At 38.9% G+C, this 10,761-nt stretch overlaps 1 protein-coding gene across 1 annotated transcript in view; it reads right to left on the bottom strand.

Annotated features, from left to right (window-relative positions):
- snx2 (sorting nexin 2) overlaps positions 1 to 10,761 on the bottom strand; it is a 38,369-nt gene that overhangs the window by 19,779 nt on the left and 7,829 nt on the right. Inside the window, 8 exon segments of the mRNA XM_008287695.1 lie at positions 453 to 489; positions 848 to 994; positions 2,888 to 2,966; positions 4,701 to 4,842; positions 7,878 to 7,921; positions 8,151 to 8,217; positions 9,274 to 9,434; positions 10,222 to 10,321. Coding sequence (XP_008285917.1) covers positions 453 to 489; positions 848 to 994; positions 2,888 to 2,966; positions 4,701 to 4,842; positions 7,878 to 7,921; positions 8,151 to 8,217; positions 9,274 to 9,434; positions 10,222 to 10,321 — 777 coding nt within the window.

The raw sequence follows: 10,761 nt of genomic DNA, 5'->3' as shown, positions 1-10,761 counted from the left end.
ACTGTTATGGACAAAAACGCCCAGAAATCCTAAATAAGAGTGTTGACGAGTCCTTCCTTCCTTCCTTTCTCTTTTCCTTTCTTCCTCCCTCTCTTCCTTCTCCTCTTCCTCCCTTCTTTCCTTCCTTCCTTCCTCCCTTCCTTCCATTCTCTCTTTCTTCTTTCCTTCCTCCCTCCCTGCCTTTCTCTTTTCCTTCCTTCCTTCTTTCCTTTCCTCCTTCCTTCATCCCTCTCTCCCTTCCTCCCTCCCTTCCTTTCTCTTTCTTCCATCCTCGCTCCCTCCTTCCCTTCCCTTCGTCCTTTCTCTTTTCCTTCCTTTCCTTCCTTCCTTCCTCCCTCCCTCCCTCACTTCCCCCCTTCCCTCCTTCCTTTCTTCCTCCTTCCTTCCCTTCCTTCTTCTCATCCTCCCTTCCTTCCTCCTCCTTCCTTCCTTCCTTCCTCCTCCACTGTCACAGCGTCTGATTGGTTCATCCTGATGCTCATCTTGTTCCTGGTGCATATGACTCCAGATACCATCATATTGTGGCAGCATCACATCCAGACAAGAGACTAAAACACATAAACAGCTGTCTGTTCTCGTTAATCCTCTATATGAAGGAAACCGTGTAGAGAGTTGAGTTCAGGTAAATCTGAGCCGCTGAGCTTCGGTTTCGTGTCGCTGCAGCAGCACCTAGTGTGTCAGAGCAGGAAGTTTCAGAACCCACGGACGCCTTTCTCAGCTGATTCCAAACAAACCTTAAGTTTTATCATCGAGGCGAACATTAACCTCCAGAAATAGAACCGACAGCAGCGGCGGTCGGGTTTTGTTGATTTTCTGCAGCCAAGCGTTGCGGCAGCGTCTGAATAACGAAGCCGCGGTTTAACAGGTGCGCCGATAACGAGCAGGTGAGCCGAGGATCCTGACAAGCCGCTGATTTACCTCGGAGCTCTCCAGGAACTGCAGGACGTCGGGATCCTTCAGCAGGATGGGGTGCTTCACCGTCCTCATCAGATACCTGGAAAAAACAAGGTGTGCTCATTAGAAGGTGCAGCTCCGGCCCATTGACATGCAGCTGGAGGAGAGCAGCTGCTGCTTCACATCACAGGAAGTCTGACCTCAACATCTGGATGGAACGCTTTCTGCAGCATCGTGCATTTCTTTGGATTATTAGCAACCTACAAGCTGCAAATGTGTGAAATTTGGCACACTGGTTGGTTAAAGTCTCCTGATTCTTCTCACCAAGTTTCATGTCTGTACATAAAACCCTGCAGCGCCACCAATGGGTCGAAGTTGGTGGTGAATTTTTAAGAATGAGGCACAGTTGGTTCAAAGCGCACCATAAGGTAGATGCTGGATTTTATTTAAAAGCTTTTCACACATTTTTCCTCAAAAAGTGGTTCATAATGATCTTCAGACAGAGTTGTCACATTTATTTTTGGTTCTCTGGAGCAGACGTTCAGCAGAGAAGCTGCCAAACATCAACAGTTTGGATCACGATTTAGGACAGACATGGTTATTATTTTAATTCTGCTTTTCTGTTTATATATTCTGTTCTGCTGGTTTAACTTTTAAGTAGAGAAAATGTGAATATTTGCATTTTCCAGTCCCTCATCCTGTTTTAACTTCGTCCAGATGGTTATTAGGATTCATTTTAGTCTTTCTGTGCGACTTTGACACGATGAAAAACAACAAAATCAATTTTAACTGTCATAATTACAATGAATTTAAGTTTGTGTCCTCTTAAACCTGCTAATTAACATATGTGTGTGTGTGTGTGTGTGTGTGTGTGTCCATCAGCTGGAGTTCTGCAGCTCTGAGCTCCACCAGCTGTCATTGGCCGACCTTCCTGTCAATCAAACAGGGCAGCAGAATGTCAGCCCCGCCCCCTTCCTCCCCCCTCCCCTCCCTGCTGCTCAGCATTTAACACACACACACACTAAGAACACACACACACACACACTTGTCAGCCTGTTATTTTTAATTTCTTGTCTCTTGATGTAAATCGATTGAATCAAACTGAGTCGTCATGGAAACGTGACCGCGTAGCGTGTTGTGACAAACATGTAAAGAAAAGTCAGAACAGTTTGTTATTAAAATGGTCAGAATATAGTACAAGTTAAAAAGATGTTTAAAAACAGTCCTAGTGTGTATTGAAAAAGTCCTAAAAATCTGAGTGTAGTCCGTCATGAGAATCGTAAAAAAGTCGGTCATGGTAAATTAACTTATGATAAAGTCGTTAAAATAATCTTAGCATAGTGTGCCGTGAAAAAGTCATAAAAATGTGACAGTATGATGTCATTAAAAAGTCATAAAACGTGTAGTATGCCGTGAAAAAGTGCTGAAAATCTGAGCGTAGTGTGTCTTTAAAAATCATAAAAAAGCCAGTCATAGTATTAAAAAGTCGTAAAAAGTCAAAGAAAGTCGTTGTGAAAAAGCTGTAAAGTTGTCGTCGTATCGTACGTTGTCTCAAATGTGATCGAGTACTGCAAGGAAAAAGTCGCAACCAATCAGAGCAGAGTATGCCGTGAAAAAGTCCCAAATATCTGAGTGTAGCACGTCTTAAAATCGTAAAAAAGTCGGTCAGTATAGCATATCAGGAAAAAGTCGTAGAAAAGTGTACACATAAAAAGTGTCATAAAAAGTTGTTAAAAAGTCATTGGATAGGATGTCGTGAAAAAGTCCGAGTGTAGCACGTCATGAAAATCGTAAACAAGTCAGTCACGAGTAAATTTTGAAAATGTCTTAAAGACGTCCTCGCTGCTGAGATTTAAAACGTTAACATTTCACGTCTCGGTCCTCCAGAATGAAACGACCTCCGGCTGTACCTCAGCCCACTTCCTGTTTCAGCCCACTTCCTGTTTCAGCCCACTTCCTGTTTCAGCCTACTTCCTGTTTCCTGTCACCGTACCTCTCCAGAGCCGACCTCCTCTTCTCCACGAACTCGTTGGACGACTGGTCCTCCTTCCCGACCTTCACCTTGGTCATCCCTGAAGACGAGGAGACGCTCGTTAACACGACTCATTAACAGGCAGCACGAGGACACTAATTAACACCGAGGTCGATCCGCCAGGAATCAATCAGAGACGCCCACCGACGGAAAACCACTCTGACAGGAGACAGGAGCTGGTTCTGGTAGGTTCTGGAGGTAAGACGGTCCTTCCATAGTCTAGAACTGGTTCTGACCAACCACCATCACACATGCTGACATGAGCCTGGACAGTTTACCCAGAATGCACTTTGTAAAGTTTCCTCTGGTGAACGATCAGAACCAGAACCACATCCAGGAAATGATTGTTTCTCTGACTCCATGTCAAAAACAAACATACATCCCATAATACTGACGCTCAAAGATGATGGACGGTTTTTAAGTCGTTCTGGACACTGGTCTGAATATTTCTGAACATTTTTAGGTCATTTTGCTGAACGTTTAACTCGTTTAACTCGTTTAACTCGTTTACGGCGGTTTTAAATACTTCTGAAGACATTCTGGGTCAGTTTTCTCAAAAGATATGAAACATCCCATAATAATAACGATGCTCAACGTCGGCTATAAAACTGATTGGTAATTTTTTTTTAGATAATTTGGAACAATTGTTAGTAACTGTGGACACTTTAACCTCATTCAGGGTCGGTTTGGATGATTTTAGGACATTTCATTTCATTTCAGTGAATCTTCGAGTCATTTTTGACCCAATTGTGTCGTTTTTAAATTGAATTTCCGGAAGGTTTTAGGCATTTTCAAAAGGTTTTACCTTTTTTTGGACACTTTCAATATCTTTTTTTGGCAGTTTTTGTCATTTTAAGGAAGCTTTTGAGGCTTTCTGGATAAGTTGGAGGTATGTTTGGTCAGATATAAACCACTTTGGACCATTTTTAACTCATTCACTGCCGGTTTGGAATAATTCTCAGCTGGTTGTCGTCATTGTGATGATGTTTGGAGTCATTTGGGAAAACTTTAGAGATATTTTGGACAGTTTCTGAGGAAATATTAACATTATTGCAGGACAATGTCCATGTAATGAGCTGCCAGCACATTTTTATGGATTTATTGCAGTTTTTATGCAAAAAATCCAATAAACTAATTAAATAACAGAAAACGTGACATTTAGCGCCATAAACACGGCATTAAATCATAGTTAACTCCTCATTTCTTTTATAGTTTTACCAACAAATAAGACAGACACAACCAATAAAAAATAGAAACGTATCCATATTTTTTATCAATCAATGTCAATTATTGAAATTACACATTTATTATTAAATAACAGAAATTGTTGTATTCTGTACCATAAATACATCATTTAATATTAGTTAATTCCTCATTTCTTTTATAGTTTTATCAACAAATAACAGGAAAATGTTATATTTTTTAAAGATAAACCAATAAAAAATAGATTTAGCATTAAATGTCATTATTTAAATTACATATTTACTATTCAAGCAAAGAAAACGTCCTGCTCAGAGTTGGTTGTCGATAAACTGCTGCTGAGCAAAAAGCAGATTGTGACGCCTAAATGTAAATTAAATTAATCTTATTAAAATGTAAATAGACCGGTATAAAGCAAAACAGAAGTCATAATTCATAACAAACAAAACAATAAAAGGTGAAGAAATAAACGATCCTGAAATATTTAAATCAGTGAATAATCAGATAAATAATCAATAAAAAGAGTTTTCCGTGTTGTCAGTGGATGTTATGAGCATGAAGGAGGTTTTCTTACCCACGATGCTTTTCTCCGGCGCCGGCGGCACGATGTAGCCGACGTGCAGATACTTGGAGGCCAGTTTACTGTGGAGGCCCAGAAAGTCGCTGAAACGCCGTTTTACCGAGAAGTCGTTGCGCTTGAACAGCGACATGGACGTCTGAGAGAAACGCAAAGAGGGACGATAAAAAGTTCACGTTAGAGGATAAATGTGACGGGAAACGTCCTCACGTCAACACGAGAAACACAAAAATCATTCTGCAGACGTTTAATACACAACATGAGACGATACAAACAACGTTTTTGTCTTTGTCTGGAGGTTTAGTTGAAAAACGGCTGCAAACTTCAAAGTTCCAACATCGGAGCTCCTGATTGGTCGACCGGCATCAATCAACCAGATCAATGGGAATTTTCTAACGATTAAAGTCAGTCTGGAAATACCTTCATGTCTTTAAAATCTCTTTTTAAAACATTCTTTGATAGAAAAAAGCCGCATATAAATATGTATATGTATATATAAATAAAGTTTATTAATATTAGTATTATTAGTATTTTTGCAGTAATGTTGCCCAGAGGCAGCAGATATAATAAAAAACCAAACGGGGCCCAGAATACTTCCTTGAGGAACGCCGTATTCAACAAATCAATTTAACCAACAAAACATTTTCCACTACTTCATCTTTTTATTTTTTTTATATGAATACATGGAGAATATAACTGAACAACCCCCAAAACTTTATTAGTCAACATATTTGCCACCAGATGAGCTTAAAGGGCGTTATGTGACGATTAAAATCAGACTGGAAACATCTTTATGTCATTAAAACCTCTTTTAAAACATTCTTTCATTAAAAAAAAAAATCGTAGTGAATGTTTGATCTGTGGCTGTTTTTGATTCATTTATGTCTCCTTTCTGTATTTATGATCTGAAATGTCATGATTTTTGTTTGTTTTATGAATTTGGCTGCTTTTACAAACTTGTCGTTGCTTTGCTTTTGTTCTTATTTAAATTTTTAGTCTTTTTTTAAGTATTTATTCTTTCTGAGCAACATAAATAAAGTGTATTATTTTTATTAGTAGTAGTATTATTATTGCAATAATGTTGCCCAGAGGCAGCAGATATACTAAAAACCAAACAGGGCCCAGAATACTTCCTTGAGGAACGCCGCATTCAGCAAATCAACTTAACTAACAAAATATTTTCAGGGACTTTTTACAGCATGAACAATGAATCATTCCAATATTGATTTCTGTGTAACAAACAGATGCAAAATTACATTTAATTAGTCTAAATATAGCGATTAAAGTGTTGAAAGCACTGAACCGTGTCTAGCTTTGATGCACGACATGAAAAAAAAGCTAATTTTCTGAGCTTGAAATCCCTCATACAACAGAAATCTGTAAAACAACAAAGTATTGTTGGTAAATGCAAACAACTCAGAAGAAAACTTGACTTGTGGGACATTTTATGGCCTTAAATTAAAACAACAACATTAATTTGTGACCTTTTAAGACTTTTTAAGGGAAAAAAACTAAGTAGAAGAAAACGCCAAAATAAAATAAAATACCTAAAAAGAAAATAAACCTGATAACAAACTGTAATCACTTCATAACAATGTCTTTGTTTAGTTTTTGTCTTCTTCTGGAGGTTTGGTTGTAAAATGTTCTGACTTTGGCTTCAAACTTCTGCAGCAGGTCAAAGTTCCAACATCGGAGCTCCTGATTGGTCGACCGGCACCGGCATGCTAACGTGTTAGCGGTAGCGTAACAACACGGCGCTCCAAAGGTCACCCGGTTCCTCTACGGTTCAGGTGCTCGTCATGTGACTGCACACCTTTGTTGACTCACCCACAATGCTTTGCTCCGTCAATAAACAGAGACGTGAAGCTACAAACTGAGTTTTTAAAGGTTTTTTGTTTTACCGCCGATCTGATCTGAGTTTAATATTTAACCTCTGCAGAGTTCCAGTCTGATAATAAACTATCAGGTACAATAAACGTATTAGAAGCAGTCCAGTGTGTTTGTCTGACAGCCGACGTTCTGCCTCCAGGCTGACACTTCCTGTGTATTTTACTAAATAAGTGAGCAACTAAACAAACTTGTCACGGTTCCACTCACTTCTTCTTTTTTTTTTTTGGACAAACCATACAAACTAAACGATAAACAAACTAAAATATGTCTTCAAAAAAACCTTCTAAGTTTATTTACTGCTGCTTTCCAAACCAGTCTGACATCCATCCAGGTGTCACAATCTGAAGACTCAGTCTGGGTTTTGTTCATTTATGTGTTTATCCACAATGAGTTTTAAAATTTACCAAAATACCTCCAACTTGTCACAGTTTTCTCAAAAGCTTCCCAAAATCACAAAAAAAAGCCCAAAAAAGATGAAAATGTCCAAAATGCCCAAAACCTTTTGAAATGACCTCAAAATCTTCCCAAAGTTCAATTAAAAAAAACACAATTGGGTGAAAAATGGCTCGAAAATTGACTTAAATGCAATTAAACACTCTAAAAGTAAAGAAAACATGTCATGAAGTAAAAAATAAGCAAAACTACCAGAAAAGTTTCCACAATTACTTAAAAAATGTTCAAAATCATCACAACAAATGTCCAGAATGACTCAAAAATTTCCCAATCAGTTTTATAATCAGCTTTGAGCATCAGTATTATGGGATGTCTCATAGTTTTTGACATGGAGCCGTAGATAACTGTCCAAAAGTTAGTCACAAATGGTGCAAAATTACCCATAATGACTTTACAATGTTCAAAAATATTCAAAACAAGGTCCAGAATGACTCAAAAATGTTCCACCCACCATCTCTAAGCACCAATATTATGGGATGTCTCATAGTGTGAACAGTAAAACTGCAGCAGTTTAATGTTTTCGACATGGAGTCGTAGAAAATTGTCCCAAATTTAGTCAAAAATGCGGCAAAATGACCCATAATTTCTCCAAAATTACTCAAAAGCTGCCATAAATGAGTTAAATATGCAGAAATGATGGAAAAAGTCCATTAAAGGGATAAATGTGGACCTTTAAGGGCCTTTAACTGTGAACATAGTCACAGTCTGAAGGCTTCATTAGATAAAGTTAGTGTAGAATCAGATGGTTCTGGTTGATTTGTCATCAAATAATCTTTCATGTTTATTAAAACCGTGTTGAATTCGTCACCAGACACTTTATAGGCGTCTCACCTTGGTGGTCACTTTGTAGGCCATGTAGGCGTTCATCCCGTCACCTGAAACACAGACAGAGTTAACCAACGCTGATCTAGTTCCTCCACAGTTCAGTTTAATCGTGAACAGAAGGAGACATGAACCGGATCAGATATCAGACCGGTTCGACTGGTCTCATGCCTTATTTACTGTCTCATGTTTGTTTCTATTTGCATGCAGAGCAGGTTTGGGAATTCAACCCCTCATTGTTCCAGGATGCTCCAGAACATTCCAGGATCGGCCTGTACTCACCGACTTTCTCTGGGTCGGACACCGATATGTTGATGTCGAAGGAATCGCCACCTTCCTCCTCTTCAATCTGCACAGAACAGAAACCAGACGTCGGGTTTTAAAAGTTCTGTTGGTTTAGAATCACAGCTAAAGAGCAAAGTGAGACATTTAAAAGGCTTCAGCGAACTTTTACTGACTTTATCTTTGTTTTTGTTTTTTTATACCTGAAGATTATAACTGTGAAAAACCCCCAAAACTTTATTAGTCGACACATTTGCTACAGTAAGAGATTAAAGAGAGTTATCTGACTGTTAAAATCAGTCTGTAAACATCTTCATGTCTTTAAAACATTCTTTTATGATTCCTTTATGTCTCCTTTTTGTATTTATGATCTAAAATTATCACGATTTCTGTTTGTTTTATGATTTCTGGATGCTTTTACAAACTTTCCTTCGCTTTTCTTTAATTTTTTATAGATCTTTTCTTTGTCGTTTGACTTTTTTTTCTCTCACTCTGTTATGCACTTTGTAGCTTTGTTAAAAAAGGGTCATATAAATAAAGATTATTATTATTAATATTATTATTATTGCAGTAATGTTGCCCAGAGGCCGCAAATATAATAAAAAGTAAATGGGGCCAAGAATACTTCCTTGAGGAACGCCATATTCAACAAGTCAATTGAACAAACAAAACATTTTCCACTTCAAAGACTTTATACAGTTTTAACAATTAATTATTCCAATATTGATCTCTTCGTAGCAATATCATAATATATTAAGTACATTTAATTCGTCAAAACATAGAAATTAAAACCTTTAAAGCATTGAACTGTGTCAACCTTTGATGCACTACATGAAAAAAAGCTCATTTTGGAAGCTTTGAAGTCAAAGTTGCTTGAAATCCTTCATTAAGACAGAAATCTGCAGAACAATAAAGTATTATTGGTAAATGCACACAATTCTGAAGAAAGCTTAATTTGTGGGACATTTTATCGTGTCAGTGATCGAGTTTAGAAATCTGGTTTCCCGCCAAAAAAAAGTCTCCAAATCCAAATGATGCAAATTAAGCACCTATCTGGAAACACACCATTGATCTGTTCTTTAAAGTGAAGTTGCACAGAGTTAGAATGAAGATGTAAAGTCACCTCGTCGAATGAAGAGTGCGTGAACATGTCGTCGTGGGCGTGGCCGAGGCGTGGCGTGATGACGGAGGTGGGCGGAGTTATGGGGGTGATGGCGGGCGACGGGCCGTCCGACAGCAGGACGTCTCTCTCCGGACTGTCCAACGAAACCTCCTCTGTGGCCTCTGAGGCAACGGAAACGAAAACATCGGAGGTTAGAGCCTAAAACAGCCCATTAGTAGATCCAAAAATAAAAAAAAACAGAGTTTTGAAGATTAAAAGACACCAGACCCAACGACAGAAACACCAACACTTATCAACGTTATCCCAAAACGTGAACAAAAAGAATATCGCACAACTTGAAGACTGAAAACTGCACAGCTCGTGTACGCTAAAGCACAAGTTATGAGTTCTAACAAGTAGGTCAGCGGTGAGTCTTCAAACCCAAAGTGGCCCAAAAGCTGAACAACCCTCCACAGTGAACCAGACTTCATCTCACCAAGACGGCTGACTTGATCCCGGACGAGCCCCCAAACAGACGGTCGTAATAAAGACAGAGCTTTTGAGAAAAATCAACCAAAGTCTAAGCAGAAAATCCCCAAACAGGGAGGAATCCAGAAGACCGAGGAGGACGTTCTGACTCCGTCTTATAGACCAAAGCCTGATCAGGTGACTCCACCCAGTGACAGAACAAACCTGCCCGAAGGTCCACAGTTTATTGGTTTGTTTAGCGTTTTCACCTTCAGGCTTTTTCCCAGAAACGCAGCACAAAACATAAAACATCTTCAGCTAACAAGTTGTCAGATACGCTGCAGGAACATCTGGAGACACCTCCTGATGTGGAAAGCTGTTCAGTTTTCTGTCTGATTTCCCTCCTACCTGCAGCCTGGAGGTGGCTTCAGCTACAACACATTAAATCAGTGATTTCAGTGTTCGTATAGTTGTTGTTGTTGTTTTTTTTTAAGTTCTTACCTGCAAACAGATCTTCTGGATCATCGTCGAATAGCAGGTCCTGTTTGGGTCCGTTGGAGTTGGTGCTGATGTCCTCGGCGTTTAAACTGGCTGGTTGTGACTAAACAAACACAAAAACACACAAAAACAAACAAACATGTGACTTCTTGTGCAGCAAGCAAAAGCGACCAAACGAGTTTTTTGTGAAAAGCTTCTGTCAGATGATATTTACCGACATTAATGATTAGAATATTCAACTGTACGTTTATCGTTAGAGTCTCGAGTCTCCAGTGACTCACAGAACTCTGAAGCTTCTACGATGGAACCATTGAAACATGAATCTCTGTCACTAAAACAATCAATAGATTTATTAAAGGTCTTCTGGTACAAATGACAAAATCTAATGGATCATAAATACACAAACAGCACCTTGAATCATCAGCTGGTGACTAGAAACTTGTGTTGATCTAATGGTCTTAGTTTCGTGGCCTCTTAACTCCTCCTGGCTGGTTCTGATCGACTCCAGCTGCTGACTCCTCTGATCCAGTTCAAACAGAACCA

Source organism: Stegastes partitus, unplaced genomic scaffold (assembly GCF_000690725.1).
Source record: "Stegastes partitus isolate 25-593 unplaced genomic scaffold, Stegastes_partitus-1.0.2 Scaffold515, whole genome shotgun sequence".
Lineage (NCBI taxonomy): Eukaryota > Metazoa > Chordata > Actinopteri > Pomacentridae > Stegastes > Stegastes partitus.
This window is presented reverse-complemented; position numbering and strand designations above follow the sequence as displayed.